At 40.6% G+C, this 24,917-nt stretch overlaps 1 protein-coding gene across 1 annotated transcript in view; it reads left to right on the top strand.

Moving 5' to 3' along the window:
- COL9A1 (collagen type IX alpha 1 chain) overlaps nucleotides 1–24,917 on the top strand; it is an 86,345-nt gene that overhangs the window by 48,495 nt on the left and 12,933 nt on the right. Inside the window, exons 23-35 of the mRNA XM_053665006.1 lie at nucleotides 67–120; nucleotides 553–606; nucleotides 1,849–1,893; nucleotides 2,936–2,989; nucleotides 3,093–3,146; nucleotides 10,973–11,026; nucleotides 11,630–11,701; nucleotides 12,228–12,263; nucleotides 13,126–13,170; nucleotides 14,494–14,526; nucleotides 17,551–17,697; nucleotides 17,925–17,979; nucleotides 19,656–19,844. Coding sequence (XP_053520981.1) covers nucleotides 67–120; nucleotides 553–606; nucleotides 1,849–1,893; nucleotides 2,936–2,989; nucleotides 3,093–3,146; nucleotides 10,973–11,026; nucleotides 11,630–11,701; nucleotides 12,228–12,263; nucleotides 13,126–13,170; nucleotides 14,494–14,526; nucleotides 17,551–17,697; nucleotides 17,925–17,979; nucleotides 19,656–19,844 — 892 coding nt within the window. The remainder of the gene's footprint in view (nucleotides 1–66; nucleotides 121–552; nucleotides 607–1,848; nucleotides 1,894–2,935; nucleotides 2,990–3,092; nucleotides 3,147–10,972; nucleotides 11,027–11,629; nucleotides 11,702–12,227; nucleotides 12,264–13,125; nucleotides 13,171–14,493; nucleotides 14,527–17,550; nucleotides 17,698–17,924; nucleotides 17,980–19,655; nucleotides 19,845–24,917) is intronic.

The raw sequence follows: 24,917 nt of genomic DNA on the forward strand, positions 1-24,917 counted from the left end.
AAATAATGAAGGGAAGAAGAATGTGACTGTTTCTAAGAGACAGTGTGTTTCTTTGTGTGCCTTTAGGGCTTGCCAGGTGTGGACGGCCGTGAAGGGATTCCTGGAATGCCTGGAACAAAGGTGCTGTGTGATTTAGCCCAGGAGCGAATAGAGCCATCTCTGCCCTGGCCAACCGAGCATAGTGTTTTCATTACTGCATTAATGTGAGATTTACTAGCTGGTTTTGGCTTCTTTCCTCCTTTTACTCTTTTAATTAAGTGTCAATGCAGAATGCTTATTAGAATAGTATGCTTGTTTGCTTGGTTTCAGGAACTCAATAAAATTGTCCCATCAATAAAAGAAGGAAATTGTTTAGTTTGTTTGAATTTAAGTCCTGAATCCTATTCCATCCCCCCTGCCCCGCCCTTAACTAGGTCACATTATAAAAGTGCACATAAGGTCAGCTGTAGGGACAATTCTTTTACTTGGATATTCTGTGTCCTTTCTTTTTTTTAAAAAGGAAATACAACAGTTCATACAAAATCAAAGATGTGATAAAAATTTTTTTTTCAGGGGGACCCTGGGAAGCCTGGGCCTCCTGGTGATGCAGGATTGCAGGGGTTACCTGTGAGTAGTTAATTCTTTAAATGTTTTTTGGTTTGTGTACATATGTTGATTTATATACATAGATATGAATTTTGAGGAGAAACATATTAAGTAATTTGAAAGTTCTGGAGAAGAAACGATGCTTTAGTTTATATATATATATTTTAAAGATTTTATTTATTTATCTTTAGAGGGGAAGGGGAGAAGGAGAGAGGGAGAGAAACATCAATGTATGGTTGCCTTTTGTGCGTCCCCTGCTGGGAACTGGCCTGCAACCCAGGCATGTGCCCTGACTGGGAATTGAACCGCAATCGTGTGGTTCGCAGGCCCGCGCTCAATCCACTGAGCTACACCAGCCAGGGCTAGTTTATATTTTTTACATTTACATTTTTGTCCTTTTTCTCTGAGTAGCTAATTATTTTTCTGATAACATACTAAACTTTAATTTTATATTTTGCATCCCTCTCTCTCTTTAGTACACTCAGTCTTCCTTGTATTTTTTTCTAACCTGAGCAGTGGGCCAGGGCCATATACTTTCTCCTACTTTTAACCAGTTCTAAAGTTCCTATTACCAAGATTGAATGGTAAGAGGGTTGAGAATATGCTCAGGGATAATGTGAGACATAAGATATCATTTTTTGATTATGTGCTATTTTGAATGACTCAAATTGGTGTGTACCTGCATTAGTGTGGCTGGAAGTTCATGTGGATTATACTGCATGTATTTTTGGTTCTTTGGAAGCAAATGTTTCAAGTTAATAAGGAATGCTTGGTGATATTGAGGACTGGCCTCCTGTTTATTATCTGACACTTCAAAAATAATCAGTTGGAGAATATTAGAACCCCCAATAGTGCCAAATCTTAGTTAGACCCAGTATTCTCCTGCCATTCTTTTTTGAACTTAAGCTTAAGTTCTTCAGTAGGCCCTTTGTTATTATTCTGACCATGAAATCATGCTGGCAAGAGTGCCCACTGACCTGAAAGTGGCCCTGGACTGTAATTTGGAAGTTCATGCTGGAAAAGTAACTAGTTTAGAGGTAGGCCTTGCTGTCCTGGTGTTCAGAGTTAACAAGCCAGATAGAGTCAAGTCATGCCTTCTAAACTGTGTGGAGTTACGTAACTGACGGTTCCGAGTTGGAGAGGCAGGATCCCTTACACTAAGTCTTGGAGGTTGCGATGCCCTCAGCCCCTGGGCAGGGGGCTGGCACCTCACAGGTTCTCACATACGGTAATTAAACCTGTGTCCCGTGTGCATTCTTTTAGGGTGTGCCTGGAATTCCTGGAGCAAAGGGTATTGCCGGTGAAAAGGTAAAAAAGAAAGACTTTTACATGGATACTTTTATTAATTTCTTTATTATTTTATTAATATTTATCATTTTTACTTTATCATTTTTAATATTTGCAACCTGCCTTTTATTTTCTATTTGATCCTAAGGAGAAATCAAAAAGGCTTTAAGTCTTCAAATACTAATCTCTTTCCCAGCCACAGAAAGAGTATTTTGACAGCGTTGCTGATTAGATTTCTTCCTTGAAAGCGTCATCTTTTGCCAGGATAAAACAGAGACAGTTTTATTGCTTTTAACCCCATAAAATAAGGAAGATATTCTTCAGCCATAGAAATTATACCAGTGAATATTGTTAAGATGGTTTAACTTGAACTAAAAAGATATTAGGCATCTTGTTCACATACTGATCAACTAGTGCTTATATTCTAGCAATTAAAAACAAGAGGTGAAAGAAAAAATTCAAGTAGATAAAATATGAATAATGTAGAAATTGGATGCTATTAGATTACATAGCTACAGTCCTCCATTCATAGTGGCCTGCAACTTGCTGAGCAGGGATGCGCCTTAACAAGTGGATGGGGAGAGATGGGTACTGGAGTTGGCATCCCCACACCTGTGCTTTCCCTGGAGCTTGGCCGGAGGGTGTTCTCCACAGCACACCCTCTTATTTCCTCATGTTGACATAATTGTTTGTAATTTTAATAGTGTCAACATCAGGTAAAGGGCTCAGAGAAGTATATTGGAGGTGAAAATGGTAAAGGAAAGACATATAATTAATATAGTAAAGAAAAAAATCTTCTCATATTCTTCTAAGGATAAAGACCTTTTATTTACTTATTTTTGACACCTGATCTTCATTTTTGACACCTTTCCTATACTTTTGGGAATAATAAAACATCCTGAATTTAAAGAACTGTGATGTAGCCACCAAGAAAGAGATTGTACATTCTCCCAATTCTCAATGTGAAGTCGAGAAATTAATGCTAAGAAATACCCAGACCGGGTAAGACAGATTGACGATTATGCTTACTTCTCGTCTGAATCATGTTGCATTTGACCTTTAGGGTACCACCGGTGCCCCAGGGAAACCTGGCCAATTGGGGAACTCAGGCAAACCGGTAAGACGCCATAAATTCTTTCCACATAGTATAACTTCTTGTAATCACTAAGCAAAGGACTAGGGAATGTTAACTTTTTCTCTACCTACTTTCCCCATAACAGGGTCAACAGGGACCGCCAGGAGAGGTGGGGCCCCGAGGGCCCCGGGGACTTCCCGTGAGTATCCCTTGCCTTAGGACCTCCCCAAAGTGCCTTCTCAGGGCTTTGCTGGGCGTTTCTCTGTTCATTTATTCATCCATGACGGCCTTCTGGTGTTGGAGAAGGTACTAGTCTCGGTAGACAATGAAATGGAGAAGCTATGTTGACACAATGTGCTTGTTTTTCAGAAAGTGGGAACAAAAATGAGCTATTTTAAAAAAGCATGATGAGCCTTTCTGCTCTCATCCAATGTTGAAGGAAATATTTTAGTGTAATAAAAAAAACAATTTTATTGAGAGATCATTCAAATACTATATAATTCACTCGCATAATTGATTTTTAGTATATTTACAGAATTGTGCAGCCATTGTGACAGTACATCTTAAGACATTTTCATCACCTAAAAAGGAAACTCTGTACTCATTTGTGGTCATTCAACTTTCCACCTGCCCCCCTCAGCCCCAGGCAACTGCTAATCTAGTTTCCATCTCTGCAGATATACCTATTCTGGAAATTGGAATAAATGAAATATAATTCCATTGAAATGGAAACTCCAGTGAAATTTCTGCATAAATGGAACTATACAATATATGCATTTTTAAGTAATTGGCTCCTCTCATTTATCGTAATGTTTTTAAGCTCATCTATCATGTACCAGTACTTATTTTTATTGTTGAATACTATTCAATAATATGGGCATACTGTATTTTACTCATCCATTCATCCATTGGTGGACATTTGGGTTGTTTCCACTTTTTGGCCATTATGAACAATGCTGCTGTGAACATTTTTCTACAAGTTTTTGTTTGGACATTTATTTTCATTTCTCTTGAGTATATAACTCGGAGTAGAATTGCTGGGTCATTGGTAACTTTATGTTTAATCCTTGAGACACTGCCAGACGTCTTTTAGTGAGAGTTTCTAAGTATCTACTTTGCAGCAAATATATTAAATGTACATTTTCTCATGAGCTGGTTTAACCCTCACAAAGAAACTGCTTAGGAACTTAAACAATATGCACTTAAACTTAACTTGAAAAAATGTTCTCTGGCCTTCTAAGTTCTTTTTTTTTGAAAGTCTGCTGGACAAGAAGAACAATTACAACTGAGCAAGCAGCAACATTTCCCACTGTTGCCCCTTCTGCTAAAGCCTTTCTTGAGCACGTTGACTTAGGAATTTCGTGCTTCAGGAAAGTGAAATGGTCCAGGCACCGAGTGACATGAGAGTGTTTTCACTTCTCACAGCTGCCTGTGAACTGACATCTGCCAGGGGGTTTCCAGAGGTTCCTCTGCAGCCGAAGAAACTAGCTCCTGCTGCTCATAATGCTCCTCACTTATCCTCTCCTTCTCTCTTGCTTGGAACCTGTGAATATCTAATGAAAATAATTTCTTTAGACTATATAGAATGTCAAAACAATGAAGTTATAGCTAGGTCACACTTCTAAAGCGATGGACCTGCTCTGTGACTGCTATAGGGACACTGGAACTTTGGGAACGTTGACTGTTATGTCCAGTATTCAGTTAATAGAGCGGAGAACTGTATAGGTGAGCACCTGCTATATGCCAGGACCACACACACGCTGAACACAAAGAAATGGCACAGGGACAGAGGGCTCGACCCATCCCCGGTACAGCACCATGGGATGTATAAAGCAGCAAACTAGAGGCAGAGCTGCAGAAGGAGGTGATGTGGTGTATGCGTGCATGTGTGTATGTGTGTAATATTTTCATGTGAGAAGAGGTGGATCAGAGGAAATTGTGGCTGGGCAAGGTTTGGAGCCTGGTGAAGGTTTTGATTTTCGTGTTTCTGGAAGAGTCCAAGTTGTTCCTGTCAGCGAGGCCCAAAGCTCTGGGCCTCTAACTTTGCATTTCCAACCTCCAGTAGGAAGGACCTTTTGTTTGTATTGCCTCCTTTCCTAGAGTCTCTCACATTTGACTCTTCTTTTCTAAGCCCACCTTTACCACCCTGGCTCAGATCGTTCACTGCTGCTGGGATTACTGTGTCGTCTCCTGCTTTGCCTTCTCAGCTCCAGTCTTTCCTTCATCTACCAACATCTCCTTGGTATTATGGCTGAGGCAGTTCTTTGTTCTCCAGGACTCTTGTCCATTGCAGGGTGTCTTGCATCTATGATCCCCACTGTAGAATTCCAGTAGGGCCTCTGCAGTCATGGAGCAAACAAACATGTCAGGCACAATTCCAAAGGCCTGGGAAAGGGTAGCGCTCCAAGTCTGCCCACACAGCTGTGCTGTCTTCTGGAAGCACAGTGTCTATCATTGCTTCCCTTCTTCATTTAAAAATCTGTGATGGATCTCTGTTGACAGTGACAGAAAGTGCAATGTCCTACACTGCCTGCTTATGGCTGAGTTTTTCCTCCTGCATCTGCCTTGCTCAGAGACTGTGTTCAAGTCAAGCTGGACTCTGCGCTAATTCCCAAATACTCTCTTGCACTTCCTCAGTCGGCCTGTTTTCTTCTGTTATACTCTGCATTTAGAAGGCTTTCCTCTTCATTTCTCTGACTCAACTTCCCATTGCCTTTTTAGATGTAATTGAAATGTTAATTCAGCGGTGAAATTATCTCTGATTATGCCCTATTCCTCGGAGAGCAGTGATCCCTTCTTATTCTGAGCCCCTGGCCCCCTTTTCGCCTCGGGCTGTGGAAACTCCAGGGAGGCAGGGACACACGTGACCCACCTATTATTTCTTACAGCTCTCCACTCAGGGTCTGCCATAAAGTAGTGCTCAGTAAGTGCTATTTGAAGAGAACTGAATTGGAGGTGTAATAAATCTTGCTGTGCTGCCTATGTTGGTAATAACTGGCTTCTCAACTACTATACATTTTTCAGGAAATTGTCATGAGAGATTATAAATATTATAGTTCTGGAGCAGAGTTTCTACACCAGATCTCCTTACTAAAAGATAGTTTTGTTCTTTCATTTTCATCATTAAACTCAATTTCATAGATACATTGACACATTTTCAACCAGTCCTCACAAATCTGATCAGTTTCCTTGAAAATTTCAAATTGAAAAGTTGAGTAGAAGGATCAAAAACTTATTTCTAATGTGTTCTACTAGTGGACCAGAGCTAATGGGAGCATGTATTTGAGATTAAGTGGCATTCACCTTTCTCCATCATTGTACCACCAACTTTTGCCAATACCACAGCAAAAAATATTGAAGATATGTGGGCATCCCCAGTGATTCCCTGTGAGCACATACTGTTGCCACTTGGACCATCTGGGGGACTCCTGAGTGGGCAAGTGGGCGGGGCCTCTGATTTGGTCCTACTGCGGAGTGGTTCCTGGTCCACTTTCGCTTCCAGGCCTCGGAACTTGCAAGGGCTTTTGCTGAGTGGGTTGGCTTTGCTCTGCTTTCATGACTCTCACTGGGATGAGTGCGATGCTGATCTATTTCCAGTTTTCCAAAGATTGTACACTCCTAGGGTGCAGAAGCCTGTCTCATTTCCCTAGAGGTCCCCACCCCATCATACCAGCTTCAAGCACAGAGGGCCCCATACGGTGTGTTGATAAGCTCTCTCCCTACCCACACAGGCCCTGGAGTGTTACCCCTGTCAGTGATTTGTGGAGCAGCTTGGACAGGTTTTTATCTACCTCTGCGTGTGAGAGGATATTAAAACCTACACTAGAGAGAAATAGAAACTACATAATTTGGTGAAATTGAAAAGATTTTAAAAATGCCTTTGTGGCAAACCTAAAGAATGATTTGTAGTAGAGCTAATATAATCTTCCAATGCTAATATTATAAAAATGGGGTGTGAAAGCAACAATTGATAGGAATTATAATCGATCTTCTGGGTTAATCAGCATCCTTTCTGCCAAAAAGAGGCACTTAGTATGTAATACAGACCAAATGTAGTGATTTATAGTTCCCATCTAAATTGGCAAGGTACTGAGGATAATGTTTGTTCTTCAGCTACTTAGCATGTTGGGTAATCAGGCAGGTACAACCACCAACACAGTCTAGTGCACGATGGACTAAAACCTATTTTTTTTTGGTAAAATAATTGTGACAACACAAGTATAATAATTTTTTTCCTGTGGTAGTTGAAAAGTCTAATAGTTCTGTTTTCAAAGGAAAACTTCCGAGTAGAATTATTTGTCTGATTTATCGAGATGAGTATTATAAAGTAGCTCCCAGTATAGCAAGCAGGTCCTCAGATAACATCATTTTACTCAGTGTCATGTCCTTATGACATTGATGAGATGCCACAGGAACTTCACTCTCACTTACATCAATCAGCCTATGGTGAATTTGGTTTGTATACATCGTTTACTTAAAGTCGCAGAACCGATGGATGATGTTAAAGGATGACAGGCGATACTTGTTCATAAAGAGGGTGCCTTCCTGGCAATCAACTGTCCTGAGAGGACCTTGAGTAATGAAGACTAGAGACGTTTTTTCCAAGCACAATTTGTGCTTTTAAAGAGATGTGGAAGAGTTGAAAGGCAAACATGTAATTAAACATTCCAGTAAAACATAATTTCAACTGATTTCTTTAGCTCTTGAATAAAACCTTAAATAAAAATAATAACACTTCTAAATACTCACTATGGGCCACTCTGTTCTGAGTGTTTTATGCATCTATTCAATCCTCTCTAATACTCTATGAGATAGGAAGTGTTTTTAGCCCCCACTTTCTGGGTGAGAAAAGCTAGGCACAGAGGTTAATTTGAGTGAAAGCCAGCCGCAGAAAGGTTACCTGGAGTTAGTTTAACGAGAGCTGGAGGACGCCCAGCAGAGCCAGACTTCCAGCCCGGCAGTGTGGTTTGGTGTCCTCAGCCTCACCTCTACCCACTAATGCCGTGATGGCTCAAGTCGAGGCTCCGCAGGATGGTTTTTATTTGACGTTAGCTTGCAAAATTTGAATAGTGTGAGACATATTTAGCAAATTTAAATTTTAGTATTCATAGAACTTTTGTAGTGAGTGTTTAACAAAAGCCTAAGTAAAGCCGGTAAAGACAGACAACCACAAACAGCAGACAAACACAGACAAACACAAACATCAGCCCAAACAGATTCCTAAGTCCTACCCCAAACCTACAGAATCAGAATCTGGGGGAGAAGGGTCGAATATGGAGGGGAGTGGGGAGATGGGGTGGTGGAAGACATTCAAGGAAATTTATTTCTCAAAGATTCTCAGGATTCTGATGCGCAGCCAGGGGTGGGAATCATGGGCAGAGGGTCTGCATCACTTTTCAAAGCCTTGAGTGGCTTCTTAAATAGGGATGAATCAGCCAATGTGTCTGAACCTGTCGGAGACATACACGGTGGCACAGAGCATCTAAGCAAAAATTAGAGCCTTTTGTTATGGTCCTTACATGCCTAATGGTAGGATTTTGCCTTTTTATTCTGGTTCTTTCCAACTCTCTTATTAAATGTCCTAAGTCTTATAGTCATGGGGTTTGTAGATATTATCTGTGGGCTGAATAACTACTCTCCTACCAGCCTCCCTTGCCCATACCTGAGGATATGGTTATCATCACATCTGTTGAAACATCAGAGACTTATCATGTATTTAGCACACATGTAGTTACCAGGGCAGGGTTAATTGCTCCTTGCAGAATGTATCTGGTTTGATCTACCTTCTTAAAGATTACTATGTATACCTTGATTACTCACATTCACCTTAGTTACAGGTGAAATTCCAGAACTTAGAAAAAGATTATGCATATTTTTGGAATGTATAGGAATCTTAAGCATGACCATCAAAAAATCTTGCCCTAACACTTTGTGTGTAGCTGGTCATTGTTGTAAAAATAAATGTTACCTTTTTTTTCACCATGAGAAGATTTGTGTAGAAATACCTAAGTTTAGAAGGGCTGAGGATTTATAGGATGGAAATGAAATAAATCCGAGGGGCCACGTGCTATCTATTTGTGCGGGCACGGAGGAGTCCATGCCCATCATTTCGCAGATCCCTCCCACAGTCCTGTGCGTGTTCGTCCGCCAGGGTGCGCTCGTCCAGCAGAGCGGGCTGTCTACACTGAGGGCCTGAGCCATGCATGCGTGTCACCGCGGGCCTGCCGGTGGTTGAACAATACTTTTAACCTGAATAGTAAGAGCGTATGAGAGGAGAGAAATAGGATTCCAGCAGAGAAAATCTTTGTCTTTGACTGGAAAAATAATGAATCTCTCCAAAAATTAATGAAAGTTTATATAATCCTTTATTTTAATTTAGGCTCTTTCGTGTGGAAGAGAAAAAAAGTACTATATTAATCATCTCTATTTTGGATAAGTTGGCATAATGGTTCATTTATTTAGAAATGAATACTTGAGGTTGTGTCAAGGACTGAGTTTTCCCCTTCTGATATGATTAATTCTTTTCCCCACTGATGACTATTAATTATTCTGTGAATTAAAGTCCTGTTAGCCCAAAGACATTTAGGATCTCAATCATGACGCAGTTCAGAAATTATTTGAAAGTGCCAAAAGAGCAGATATACTGAAGAAAATCTGTCTCAAGCTTTGGAGTGCTGGGCCACATTAGTGGGGTGGAACCCGGTCCTAACATTTATAGATGAGCAGAATAGTTTGTCCCAGTGGCTGGTCTTCGTTTAGACTTCAATCTGGCCCACGTCTGTCCTCGCAGGGACTGTCTCTGGCTTCTAAGCTGCTCACAGGGCTAAGGACCAATATGTTATCTAATCTCAGATACTAGACAGGTGGCTTATATAAAAATTTTTTAAGTATTCAAGAGGATTACATTTAAATCACCTATCATATAAGAATTATATCTCATAGCAGGTGACCTGTAACTTGGCAAATATTTCTTAATGCTTTAGAGAAATTGAAAATTCAGGAGGTTTGTGGATCTTGACATATTGTTCAACTTAGAGATGAGTGAATAGCATAGGAGTCAGATCAAGATAATCTTATCAGAAGCATTTATAAATATTAAACATTCATATGAAGTTGTTGTGTCATTTAAGAAAACAAACTCACAAGACTACTTTCATTTTTATAACACTCTCCAGGAAATGTGATTGTTTACTCAATAACCTCAGGGTTCAGCTTAGTTGAACATGTGTTAGAAATAAAAATTTTGTCAGACTGCATGCGTAACATTGTATGAAGTTGTCAAGAAAAGAAATTGAAGAGTTCATGTGTCTCCTCAAAGTTCTCAAAATTTCAAATAAAAATTGAAATTGGCTCAGAAAATGAAATTAGAATGCTGCTTTTGGTATATCTTCATTATGAACTGTATGTTCCAAAGTCTGTTTAATCTTTTAAGACATGTTTAAGACAAGAATGAGTAGAACAAAAAAATTTTTTATTTCAGAAACTATAAATTTCCACTATCTATGTTTTTTCAAAGTTGCAGTAATAATGTAAAGGCAAGCCTATCTGTTTTTGTCTCTTTTTCACTGTTTTGGAGTTCAAGATCATTTGCCAGATATTGCTTTAAAATGTACTGTTCACTTGAAAACTTTACTCTGAGTTTTAGGCATTGTGTGGAATTCGAAAGTAAGGTACCTATACTTCAAGAACACTTAGTCTAAACGAGGGGCTAAAGCATATACACAAAGTAACCGTAAGTTAGATGGTGATTTAGATGCTGAAAATTACTGATTGCCACTTCATGCAGATGCATCAGTCATTTCTATCTGATGGTCTGTAATCACAATGAACAGCACTTGGAACATTTGCTGAAGGATGAACAGTAGGAAGCCTGTAGGCATTTTGCATAAATGTGTCTGCCTGTGGTTGAAGATGTGGAGAATCTATTTAAACAAAACCTTAGTAATATATTATTTTCTTCGCATAATAATTAAGCATTCAAAAGTTGGCAAACTATCCAGCAGACACCTGTTTGTGTTTTTCCAGGGCAGTAGAGGAGAAACAGGACCCATGGGACCTCCAGGCCCACTAGGCAAACTGGTAAGCAATGTTGCCAGTCTCCAGCAGTTTCCTTGCTTCGTACAAAACACAATATATTTTTTAAAAAAATAAGCAAAGAGAGAAAAACAATTCATGAAGGGCAATTTAATCATTCCTTCTTGATCTTTATTGTTATGTGAATATGTGCAGAAGTAAATGCATAATTTCAAACTGTATCTAAAATACCCTCAGAGTGTATTTTCATGTGTAGTTTGTAGTGTACGTTTTGAAGCCAGGAGAGACATGAATTGCTACATTTGGCCTCTAGTTGTTCTTGGAATTGGAGAGAACTGTGCTGAATGCTGCCTTTTACTTCTCCAGCTGTGCTTGTTTACACAGCAAGAGGCATACATACCATTGCAGGGGCTAGACTCAAAGAGCCCACTGTTGGGAAGGCCTACAAACTGGGGAATCAGAGGTGGGATGGAGAGGGCGGGGGAGAGGGCTCTCTCCTCCTGAGAGTGTGGGAGTGGCGCACTTGAGGAAAGGAGTTAAACCAGCCACAGCACGTTTATTTTAGGTGGGAGTCAGCACACCCAAGGTCTGTTGTGTGCTTTCAGTGTTGCAGTGCAGTGACTCTGGGCACTTGTGTTTGCTTTCCAGGGTTCCCCGGGGAGCCCCGGCCTCCCAGGCTTGCCTGGCCCCCCTGGACTTCCTGGAATGAAAGGTGACAGGGTAAGATATCCAGCCCACCAGAAAGTCCCTTAGTTGGAAGGGGTTTTTAGTAGGTCGAGAAACCAATCTTGCTTTTGGCCTTGCTTTTAGAAAATACTAATTTTTCTAGAATTTATCACAGAGAGCTATCAAGAAAGGGATTTGAAATTACTGAGAGCTGAGATTAAGAAGCAAGAAAAAACTTATTAATATAGTAGTTTATCAGGAGGAAAAAAAGCTGAGAAAGTAAAAATTTCAGTGGTAACCATAGTTTCTATTCAGTTCTAAATTGGCATTCTTACTAGTCACATTTTACATAAATGTGATCACAGAATACTCCGAGCTGTCCAGCGCCCTGGGTAGGACAGTTGCCCATTTCTCTAGGTCTTAACTGACTCTCGTTAGGTGGCGAGGAGAGGGAGATGTTCTCTCCTTTGACAATATTCATAGTTGTGGTTGTCCACTAGTCCAATAAAGAGGGTTGGTTTGTTTGAAATTAGATAAAAATATGAAAACACTGAGAAGTATTATATTTGACTTATTACAGGGTGTAGTCGGTGAACCTGGTCCAAAGGGTGAACAGGTAGGTCCTGTCTGAGTAGTACAAAATGCAGTTTAATGTGCATGAATGTGCTTCACCAGCAGGGGGCACCAGCTGGTTTTATGGGTGTAATTAAAACGTTGGAGGCTAGTAGTTTTTCTCAAAATGTTTCACAGTGAAACCTAGAGTTCAGTTTGGTCTGTAGCCTTATTAACTACTTAAATAAGCTGGAGGTAATGATGGCTCTGCCTCCAAAACTACCCATTGAAAAAAGTGTCCTTCCTCTGAAAAAAGTGGCCCAGCCTCTCTCCTTCACCAAATTAATTGGTTTACGCTGATGAAACCTACCATAGCTTTGTCATGTTTTAGGTTTTTCTGTATCAAGGAATTAGTAAAAAACTATGCATGTGAATTAGAATCAGTCCTTTCTCTGGATTGCTTTATATACTGTGGGAGACTTTTTTCAAAGATTACCTAATTGTAAGATTGCTGAAGACAGTCAGTCATCCTCGACTTCAGCAGACTCTCAACCTCACCCTCTGGCTTTTCTCCAGGCCATTTTCTTTTTGTTTTTTCACATATGGATTTTTTACAATTTTATTTCAATGACAGGTGACATTGAGTATTACTTTGTATTAGTTTCAGGTGCACAGCGTAGGGGTTGGACAATCATGCACTTTACAAAGTGCTCCCCCCAGTATTTCCAGTACACGCCTGCAGAGGCCATTTTCTGATTTGACCTGGCCACCGACCACCTGACTGGAAAGTCATGGCGAGCGTGTTGTGTTCCTGCATGATCCTGGAAGCAGTCTGGCCGTGTATGAATGCTCATCAATGTTGACTGGTTAAAACTGAGCCAAGGAACTCAGAATTTTAATATGTGACTCCTCCTCTTACTTTTTAGGGTCCAGCTGGTGAAGAAGGTGAAGCAGGAGAAAGGGGTGAACTCGTAAGACCTATTTTTTTGTGGTTAATGATGAGGACTTACTGATTTCAAACTGTATTAGAACATAGATTTTTTTTCTTCTCTTGAACTCCGTTACCTTTTTTGTCTTCTTTAAAAGTTAAGATGTTTCTTATATAAGGTAACAAATGACTCTCCAAGATTACAGCCAAGTAAAGCGGAAAAGAAGCACCCCAGAGGTGATAGACCTAGCCTTAAACTTTTGGAGAACCAAGTAGTCCTTTAGACATGGTGAATTCTCTTGCAGCTTTACATGTAGACATTCAGGGTGATTCTTACGTGCCTACAGAAAGTCTGTAAATAGTGCCTATCATGAAAACAAAATTCAAGTTTTCGTATAGCTAGAAAGCTGTGGCTCACGAATGTGACAGTGGGCACTCTCTCTAGTCTAAAATCCTCCATAGATGTGACCTTGACCTCCCTCTGTGCCTCAGTCTCCAGGAAGACAGTAAGAACAGGTTGTCTTTCCTGCCAGGACTGCTAGATCTCTTGGTTCATCAGTATGGTTTGGACACAATCTGGTATGACCTAGTGTGGAAACTTACATTTGTTCCTGTGGGGTTGGGGTGATAGATTTCTCCTAAATTAGTTTCAGTGAGCTGTTAATGCAGGCAAAAATTCGGGTAATGTTTCTATTCAGGTTTTCAGGATTGAGAGTTAATATAATATCTGAATTAGGCAAAGCTTCATAACTGTTCATTAAATTCCAAAAATAAGTATTTCAATATTTTTTGTTAAAATCGTTCATTTTAAGAACAGAGTGTTTTAAATTATCCTGTTTCATAGTGGAGATGAACTGATGTGCTAAAACCTGAGTGGAATTCATATCTAGAATTAGTGGTGGAAGATTTTAAGTTTTATTTATTCTTAGCACAAAAGCATGCAAATTTAGCTTGACAGACTTTTTGGATTAGTTTTAAAATACTGTTAGAGTTTGAAAAATAAAGTAATCAGGTTTAAATGTCTATTATGTTTTATAACAGAATGCTAGTTTAATGTCTTTTGAGATTTTAATTCTCAACACTTAGCATTTTAGATATGGGTGGAGCCTTGGATAGCTCTGATTCGACTCTGTTATTTAACAAATAAGTTAGCCAAGGCTGTTAGGTCACCCAGGGTCATGAATTTAACTCGCAAAACTGGGACTAGAATACAAATTTTGAGATTTACGTTTTTCTGTGGTGTCGGGGTTCATCTTGGTTCATGGTTATCTAAAAATTTCAGCAGCACAATAACCTGTTACATGTTTTTAGGAAATTGTCATATGTGAATATATTGTTCTAATATAATTTTGTTTTATTGATTTAGGGAGATGTAGGATTACCTGGAGCAAAAGGAACTGTAAGTATAATGAGCAGTAATGGTATAAAATATAATAATATCAAAATATCAATAACGTTGTAGAAAGTGTAATGCACGGCTTTATGAAATTCTTCTATAAAATTCAATTTTTAATGGGTTTACCTTGAAGGAAATGAATGTCTGAATTTATCCTTTAAGTAATAGATTAATCCAAAGAAAAAACCAACAGTATAAATGGGTCTGCCTGTCGAACTAACCCTTCTGAAGGAAGTTTTTTTTCCTACTATAAGTGGCTCAATGAGTGTATTACAGTAATTTTGTTTACAAATGGGCCATTTTTAAAGAACTGAGTTGTGCTTCATGGTGACGAGAGTGTAATTGAGTATTGTTTGTAGTTGTACAATTTGTCGGAAAATATTTCAGTAATTTTCTTAATCTCCTGCGTGTTCTATTTGGGGAAGCAGGATAGAGGCATAATGCATAAGAAGAGATAATAGAGAATTATTAGAGCTAGAAAATGGCTATCATGTTTAATTCATCCTTTTACAGAGACTAAACTGATGTCCTTAGATATTAGCTGAATTTAGAATTATAGAACCCATCAGTAGCAAACCTGGAATGATTTGCAGTTTGAAAGGAATGCACATCTAATACAATGAGAAATTTAGTAGAAGGAGAAAAAAATGAAGCTCAGATTTCCATCTGAAGTGTTGCTAACCAGCAGCTGCTGGTCAGTGTCCAAGTCGCTCCTGTTCCAGGGACCTTCCCCACCCCTCTCAGTGCCTGTCAGCTCACTATCCTCCCGGCAGCCCTGGGATCTAGATAAAAAGATCAAACGCCATCTATCCCTTCTTTGCATAATATTCTTCAAGAATAGCATTTTGTGGAGAAAAACCGGATTCTTAGCCGGGTATACACAGCTTTTGACGAAGCACTCTCTGCCTTGCCGACCTCGTCTCTGTTTGCAGTTCTGTTTACGTGGCGTGCTGTCTAATGCCTGATGCCGTTCGCCTGGCCTGGGGTATTCCATTTCTCTCTTTAAAACAGAGACGTCCTTCTTAAGCGATCCCCATCTTCAGCCCCATTTTCTCTAGGAGGACTCATGCAGCTTCCACCACACCGTCCAGCTCTGGGTACTTCACATACTCCCCAGGTGGAAATTATTATGTCGTGTCAACTTCCCTGTTTACATACTGCCTCTAAACACCGTGCGGCAGTCTCAAGCTTCAAGTAGCATCTTTATGCCTAAGAATCTTTGACAGAAATGGTTTAGGATTAAGAAACATGTAGAGTAAGCCTTGATAGAATTTGGTAGTAGAGATGCTGTTTCATGGTCTAGAAATAATTATTGATGTTCAATGGTTAAGCATTGAAGCTATAAAGAAAAAAGCCAGAGAACAATGCAGTGGTCACTTCGTTTAAATGTGGATATAACACTAGGAAATTGGCTCTTGATTCATGACCTCCTTTTCTAGTCTTGTCTTCTCCGACATGACCCAGATAGTACTGATGAAACTGAAGTGTACTGTCTCAGATTCAGGGGAAATAGTTACTAGCAGGAGGACTTTCGCTGTCCCCAGTGATGTCAGCATAGTGTTTCTACTCTAGTGTACTTGTCCTCAACGGAGGAATTTTCCCCCAAAGACCCAGGGCACTTATGATGTCCTGACCATGTTGGCCCTAGATCTCTTCATCCAAAATTTCTTGTCCCTTGTTCTAGCAACACTGCAGCATTGTGGCAAGATGACACCCTCTGATTTGGTCTCCCCGGTTTTCTGCCAGTTCCTGCGTGCATTTCTGCATTCACTTTGGCTTCTTCTCTGGGTTGCTTTGGAAGCTGTCACCATCCTGCCCTCCAGGTGCCTGACAATTGCCCAGACTTCCACTGCCCATCCTTAGTGAGCTCTCCCTGCTGGCACTGTCTTTCAGGGAATCGTGTAAGCTGTAATTTCTTCATAGGAACAATTTTGACAGGTTGAGTTAGATAAATATCTTTTTTTTTGTATACAGGCTAAAAAAAGGCACACTTTGCTGAACTTTCTTTAAATGTGTCTAGTGAAAGCATTGCCTCATCACCTTCTTCCCTTCAGTTTAAAACATTTGAACATTTGACATGAGTGAGCTCGACAAATGTTATGGTTGAAAAGGAAGCAGGGTTAAGTTGCTTAGAGAACAGTCGTAAAGGGATGCTGGCGTCCCCTTGATGCCCTCCTGCTCTTTGATCTTCTCACTCTGTAAACAACGGTGCTTTGTGACCACTGCGCCAGGAACTCCACCAGAGGTAGTTCAACACAAAGCAAATTAGTCTCTTTTTCAAAGCAGTTACCGTACACGAGGCCTCTTTTAAATGCTTTTAGTCTGCTTTCAGAAAAAACATCTGATGTGTGTATACTTTTGTGCTAAGGAAGCAGTTGGTTTATTCTTAAACTTAGGATTTGGATTTTTAACTTTTTTAATACTTAGATAACTTATAGACTTACTCTTTTTGTTTCCGTATTTCAAATACATTGGGTTTAAGTGCAACACTTTAAATGTGGTGGTGTTTTAAATATACTGATGTAGTTCATGTTAGTATTTTATGATCCCTGGATAGATCTGGCATCTTCAAATTCTCCAAAGATTGTGATAAGAGATGAATACTTTATGTTCTTGTAAATACCTTTATTCTATGCTCTCTGTATCAGTGATACACAAAGGAACAGTCTTGTAAGAACTTTGTGGCTTTCTGGTGGCCATAAAAAGTTGACAAGCCTTACTGAAAGCTAACTTGCTCTTAGGAAGTGGCTTAAAGTACAAAGGATGTGATTTTTTAAAAGTATTATTTCAACTAACATTTTGAAATAATAACTATAGAAAAGAAAGATTCTTTAAAAGTTCATTTGAACTGGAGTTCTAAGAGACTAATGAGCTGTGGCATTTTCTGTCCTTAAATCAAGGATTTGTAACCTCTGAACAAAGAGGATGTAGTAAACCTCGAAGTTTGTGTGTTAATATTACATTGATATTAAGCAGCCACATTACTTGTGGTTAGTCCTGGTTTCATAGTGTTCCATTTTGTTGTAGGTGGGCAACCTCGGGGAGCCTGGCTTGAGGGGGCCTGAAGGAGGTCGGGGGCTCCCTGGAGTGGAAGGACCAAAGGGACCACCTGGACCCCGAGGTGTGCAGGGAGAACAGGGTGCCACCGGCCTGCCTGGCATCCAGGGCCCTCCGGTGAGTGGAGGGCAGTCCCCGTGGTTGCTCTGTGGAGACTGTCCGCAGCACAAGGGGTTGGGGCGGCCTGGCTGGACCAGACGTCAGCTCCTGGGCAGTGCGGGCAAGTGGTCCTGTTGTAAACCCAGCCACCCTGTTCCCTGCCAAGTCTGTCAGTCAGCTTACTGTTCAAGGATGTGCTGTTTACGGTTCTGTGTATAAACTGCTTTTTTTCTCTTCTGCCCCAGGGGAGAGCACCGACAGATCAGCACATTAAGCAGGTTTGCATGAGAGTCATGCAAGGTAAATAACATAGTGGCTTGATTTTTTTTCTGTATGCTTTAAAGGAGGGAGATTTTGAATAATGCTGATGTCAGTTCTGTTTTATGCAGCTTGCCATCATCATGATAGTTTATAGCCTCAAAGAAAAGGAAAAGTATCACTTTTTGGACTAGCTTTTTTTTTTTTTCCAAGGGTGTTCATTGACAAGAAAGCACAACACACACACACACACACACACACACACACACACACACACACTTTGCTTTCCTTTGAAACAGTTCTCAAGTGTCTTTCCCTTCTTCAACGCCCTACCACTCAGTGAGGACCCAGCACTGGCCAAGGCTCTCTCCATATCTCCGTAGACTACGTGAGAAGTAACTGACTCGTAAGGAGTGTAAGGCCATTATGGCTACTCATGTACCAAACTGCTTTCATCAAAAATCAATAACTAGTGTTTTACCAAAATGGTGATACATGTTCACATTTGTTAACCTTGATCTAAATTTATCTGTAGCTGTGGTGATTGCTGTTTGTCAAAGCTGTTTCCAAATTGGTCTAGTTCTGAAACCACACTGAAAATGGAGATGCACAAGCCCTCCTATAACTGAGGAGACCCTGGAACCCCTGGGCCTTCTCACGAATAAGTGTTTTGTTCTGGTTGGAACCACTTCTGGCAGAAATAAATACTCTTCTTTGTATGCTCATGAGACAGTCTGATTTGCCTCCCAGATTTGTAGAGTTTTCCAGAATGAAACTGTCACCTCTGCATTTCAGTACCAAGTTTCTTCACTGCAGACATTCTATCTTGAAAGGATGTTTCAATGTTAAGCATCACATATCTAGAAAATTGTGATTTTATGCTAACTCTTACATATGTAAGGCAAACTTAGAATACTCACATTGGAACAATTTAAAAATGTTGTTTAGAAATGTGTTTTAAATTCAAATTCTCCATCACGCCCTAAAGCTTTAAATTGTATTACATTAGAATATTTTCCTTAAAGGATTTTAATGGGAAAGTTGCCTTGTTCTACATAGTCTTGGTGGATGACTGTTAATCTATTTAATCATTCCTGAAAAGGTCCACACAGTTATTAATTTTTAAGACAGACTGTGACCATTCCCAAGGCTATTTTTAAGGTTTATTGTCTATTCCAAGCATGAAAAAACTTCTGAAAAGGAGAATTCATAAGAAGTCATGAATTCCCGGAATATGTCAAGTTACTTAGTATCATCAAACTAAAAATGCTAGGCTAGGTCTCAAATGGTGTTTCAGTAATAATCCTGCACAATGTCCTTAAAAAGCCTCTGGACACCCACTTCTACCTACATTCTGAAACTCACATTTTTCCCATCCTGGGTCCTCAGAGAACAGGTCAGGATTCGGGGGGCACACTCATTCTTGTAGAACACCACTCACCCCGCAGCCCTGCCGTTGAAGGTTTTCATCCCCGTCACTTTGCCCCGGTTGCAAAACAGCAGCTCCAGGTCCATCTAGGGAGACCTGAGTCAAACAGCCCCAGGAAGGTTTTCCGGCCCAGAGTCTGTGGAAAAATGATTGGACTGTATTAATTTCTCACCACCATGTTTGAAGTTCTGGTGACACATTTTTAAAAAGGCACGTGTAGTACCTGTTTTCATTAGTACCACTTCCACGTTTCTAATGTTTCTCGGCTGTTTTGTTTATTATCTTTTAGAGCATCTTGCTGAGATGGCTGCTAGCCTCAAGCGTCCAGACTCAGGGGCGTCTGGCCTCCCTGGGAGGCCCGGACCCCCTGGTGCCCCAGGGCCCCCTGGAGAGAATGGCTTCCCAGGCCAGATGGGACTTCGTGGCCTCCCAGGAATTAAAGGCCCCCCGGGTGCTCTCGGTTTGAGGGGGCCTAAAGGTAAGCCTTTTTGCCCAGGTGGAACCAAGACACACATCGTCCTTTTCAGACATATTCACATGTCCGACCAGGCTCCAGATACTCTGTGAGATAAGACATATTATTCTCCTTTGCACTGAACATGGTAAAGATTAGAGAACTGTTACATGGGATTCTCTTGACCTTGCTGTATGACGGCAGTAGACTAAACGCTGGTGTTAAGGTCCTCAGACTTTCGGCACCGATCTTTTTCAGTTATACTATGCTTCATATAGTTCAAAATAAACTTCATAGGGCCTAATGAAAGTTTATTCAGCAGTTAATTTTTTCCAGAACCTGAAATTATTGTAGAGGTCTTCTAAGTTGACAACCAGCCTTAGAATGTTTGTATCCCTTACTTAAACTAACAAGATTTGTGAGCAAGAGATAAGAAAAATTACATCGTGAGTGGAAGCTGCCTTTCCCTTCTTCTAAAAAGTGACATTGGACATTGGTTTTGTTGGATTTCCTTTTCAGCTCTGAAGTGCAACCTAACCTTATTCCTTCTTTAACATGTGAGAGAGTATAAGAGCATCGGTTTCTTCCCCTTTTATTGCAAGCACATTAAGCCCTTGCATCCAGCATTTTTCAGAAAAATAGGGCTGTGTGTTAGGTATTAAACAGGCCTTGCAGGAGGACTGGTTGCCTCAGATGGCACTTGCTAGTTGAGTGAGGTAAGTACATCAGCCTAGGGCGTGTGTGCCCTGAATAATTTGCAGAGAGGACTGAATAAAGTGAGGACTTTCTGTACCATGATGAGTGAGTGACAGCTCTCTGGGAAACTTCAAAAAGGCATGGCATCAAACACAAGAGAAGGACTTTCATTTTTAAAATGGTGCTGTTCCAATTAGGATTAAACATTATGGTGTGAATGGTCAGAGGGCAAGTGAGCTGCCTTTTTGGATCTATAAATGCATTGCTGATGCACTTGGTTAACTATATCCTCTGCTGGAATAGTTTCTTTAATTGCAATTTTGGGGCATGTGCATGTTGATAAATGAGCCCTAATTGGGGCCTCTTGTAAGCCTGGCACAATTTCAAAGCTTTCAGAGGCTGGACAAAATCAAATACAGAGAGAGAGAGCTCAGAGTTCATCTTAAAGAGAACTGGAGAGAAATTTCCTCTGAGAAAATCACATAGACAGCCACCTTTGTCCTGCTTCCAGCTATTAGTTTAGGTACTCATGTCGTAAATGTTTTTTTCTAAGGTTAGTTCCCATGCACTCTGTGAATCATTTCTAAGAAACCCCTCTGCCTCGGTGATTGTTGACTTGGCTGGCCCTGTTGTGCCAGAGCCCAGGATGTCTCCTTAGCTATCAGGAGTTCACTTCAGAGCAGTGAGTCTGAACGAGAGGCCACCGGACCATCAGCACCACCAGGGACCTTGTTAGGAGGAATGCAGACTCTCCGGCCCACCCCAGGCCCACCAATAGAAATCTCGGGCAGGGGTGGGGGGTGGGGGGTGGGGGGCAGCAGTCTGTGTCCTAACACACCGCCCCCTGATTCCAGTGCAGCTAAATGCACTTGATCCATGTTTCTGTTGAAATGGGACACCTCGTAGGGACCGTAGAAATCACAGCCCTACTGTCTTGGCTAAAAGGAAGTCTCCATATTTGGACAGAGCTTACCTGTGTTCATTAGTAACAGAACTCTCCTGAAGTCCCATCTTATTCTTCTAAGAAGCGAAGGCGTCTGTTGACTTGGGAGGTTAGGAGACTCTGCCCAAGGCTGCGTCTCAGTCCGGGCTGCACGCTGGAAACACCTGAGGAGCTTGAAGGACGATGACTCACGTGGGGGCCGCATTCCCAGAGATTCTGATTTAATTGGTCTGGTCATCAGGGTTTAAAAAAACACAGCTCAGGTGATTTTAATGCACAAGCAGGGCGGCGAAACCCTGGAAACAAAGATGAAATGTGGGCGAAACTTTTGGGGAAGTTCTGAATGTGGCTGGGGTGGGCTGGCTTGGCCCTAGCAGAGAAACTGAATTTTGAAGGGAAGAAAGGTGTATTTCTCTGTTTGGGACCTGGAAAATGTCTCCACCACTAAGGCCATTCGTCCGCGTGGCTTGATTATATAAGGGATTTCCCCCTAATTTTTCTTTGTTATTTATGGCATAGCCTATAATCCAGAAGTGATATAGTCCTTTTCTTTCTTTTTTAAACAGAAGTTCTCTCCCCAGCTCCCTTTATCTGTTTCCTGTCATAAGATTTCTTTAAAGCAGCATCTTTTCTTATTTTATTTCTTAAAATTTGGGGTATGTGCAGAAAAGAAGTAAGCAGATTTTCTTTATCAATGCTGTCACACATTTGGAGATGTTTGATTCTACGTACTTCTACTTGACCTTTCTTGTCCCACCCCATACATTAACAATAGTATTTAATAGGAAACATAAAGCCTTTTACTACCCAAAGGTTACAGATCAAATTTGCCCCAAGATCAGCACTTGACCCTCGGAGACCTAAATGTGCAGCCCACTGGAGAGGCGATGCTTCACGTCGTCCCCGTCACTGTTGCCCATGGCTACTGAAGACGGGGTGGGTCACACTGAGATGCTATTGCAAGAGAAATTGTCCCATGAATAACAAAGGAATAAGTTTTACTAAAGCTTTCAGCAGGCTGTATTTTAATTAAATTCCTGTTTTCCTCCTTAAAAATTACTCTGGAAAACAGAGTGGGACATTTTCAGTGGTAGCTAGTAGGAATAGGCCTCAAATCACACTGAAAGCTTAAGTCATGTATATACATATATTATATTTTTGTGTTCCATCAACATGTTTTATACAATATTACACAAACGTGTTAGGGCCGTGGCCAATGCACTTTGCACATTTTCTGTGTCTATTCAACAGACGCAAGAGAGACGCCCATCTGGCCCGTGGTCACTTTTCTTAGTGTGAAGTCAGTCTTTTGTGTTGTAAATACCATTTTTTAAATGTTTATGGTATGGATTTCCTTTAGGTCCTTATGAGTAAAGCTGTATATTTTTTTCAGGTATTTCAGTGTGAGTCAGACAGACATGCCAATATGTAAGGGAAGGCTTGAGAAAGTATGGTCATAAAGGTGGCTAACACTTTTTAAAATATTAAGCTGCTCATAAGAAGAGGGACCATTAATTACAACTTGCAAATAAATGAAATAAATAGCAACCATGGAGTGATGAGAATCTATTCAGTTTTAGCCATTTTGTTTGTCATGAGAAAGCTTCCGTGGCATGAGTTCCTGCAGCTGAAAGCAGGACAACGGTCTATGTGGTTTTCTCAGAGAAAATTTTTCTCCAGTTCTCTTTTTTAAAGTATATTTTATTGATTATGCAGCAGTTCCATTCCTTTTCTCCCCTTTCTCCCCATTCATCCTGTACCCCCATTCCCTCCAGCATTCTGCCACCCCCCTTAGTTCATGTCCATTGCTCATACATGTAAGTTTTTTGGCTTCTCCATTTCCAACACTATTCTTAACCTCCTACTTTCTATGTTGTACCTGCCATTTATGCTTCTTATTCCCTGCACCTCATCCCCCATTTCCCCCCTCCTCCTCTCCACTGATAACCCTCCATGCAATCTCTCCAATTCTGTGATTCTGTTTCTGTTCTAGGTGTTTGCTTAGTTTGTTTTTGTTTATGTTTTTTTAGGTTCAGTTCTTTATAGTTGTGAGTTTGTTGTAACTTTACTGTTCATAGTTTTTGATCTTTTTCTTAGATTAGTCTCTTTAACATTTCATATAATAAGGATGATGAACTCCTTAAGCTTGGTGATGATGAACTCCTTAAGCTTGACCTTATCTGGGAAGCACTTTATTTGCCCTTTCATTCTAAATGATAGTTTTGCTGGATAGAGTAATCTTGGATGTAGGTCCATGCCTTTTATCACTTGGAAAACTTCTTTCCAGCCCCTTCTATCCTGTAAGGTTTCTTTTAAGAAATGGGCTGGTAACTCATGGGAACTCCTTTATAGGCAACTCTCTTCTTTTCTCTTGCTCCCTTTAAAATTCTCTCCTTATCTTAACAATTTATCGAAATATAGCAATTTTAATTATAATGTGTTTTGGTGTGTTACTCTTTGAGTCCAATTTGTTTGGGATTCTTGAGCTTCCTGGATGTGCATGTCTATTTCCTTTGCCAGATTGGTGAAGTTTTCTTTCATTATTTTTTCATATAAGTTTTCAATTTCTTGAGCTTTCTCTTCTCCTTCTGGAACCCCTATGATTTACATGTCGGAACATTTAAACTTGTCCCAGAGGTTTCTAAGCCTTTCTTAATTTTTCTGAATTCTTTTTTCTTCTTGCTGTTGTGATTAAATGTTTGTTTCTTCCTTTTGTCCCAAGTCTTTGATTTGAGTCCTGGTTTCCATTCCTTCACTGTTGGTTCCCTATATGTTTTTCTTTGTTCCCCTTTGTGTAGCCTTTACTTCTTCCTCTTTTTTTTTTTTCTTCTATACTCAGTCATTTCTGATTGAGCATGGTGAGCATCCTGATTACCAGTGTTTTGAACTGTGCATCTGATAGGTTGGCTATCTCCTCATTGCTTAGTTCTTTTTCTGGAGTTTTGGTCTATTCTTGCATTTCAACCATATTTCTTTGCCTTAGCACATGTGTTATATTGTAGGGGGCAGAGCCTTAGGTATTGGCAGGGCAAGGTAACCCACTTCGCTGCATGGTGGTGTGACGCATGTAGGGGAGGGGCCAGAAAGGGAACAATGCTGTTTGCTCAGCTCTCTCGAGAGACTGGCCGTTTCTCCCTGACACAACTCTTACCGGATTTTACATCCAGTGGTTCTGAGACTTTATTTTGCTGGTGCTTGAACCCTGAGTTACACAGTCTGTCTCACTCCTCAGTTGTTCTTCCCAGTTTATCAGCTCGTGAATGTGGGACTGCCCGGACCTCAAGTCACGGCCTTGCTGCTATTCATCTCCACCCTGGCTGCCTGCCTCTGCCCCTCCGACCAGTCTGGATGAATGTTTCTTCTTTAACTCCTCGGTTGTCAGACTTCCAAGCAGTTCAATATTCTGGCAGTTCTGGTTATTTTTTTGTTTTTAAATTGGCTGTTTCCTTATTTTGGTT

This window comes from Artibeus jamaicensis, unplaced genomic scaffold (genome assembly GCF_021234435.1).
Source record: "Artibeus jamaicensis isolate MK-2021 breed Jamaican fruit bat unplaced genomic scaffold, CSHL_Jam_final contig_388, whole genome shotgun sequence".
Lineage (NCBI taxonomy): Eukaryota > Metazoa > Chordata > Mammalia > Chiroptera > Phyllostomidae > Artibeus > Artibeus jamaicensis.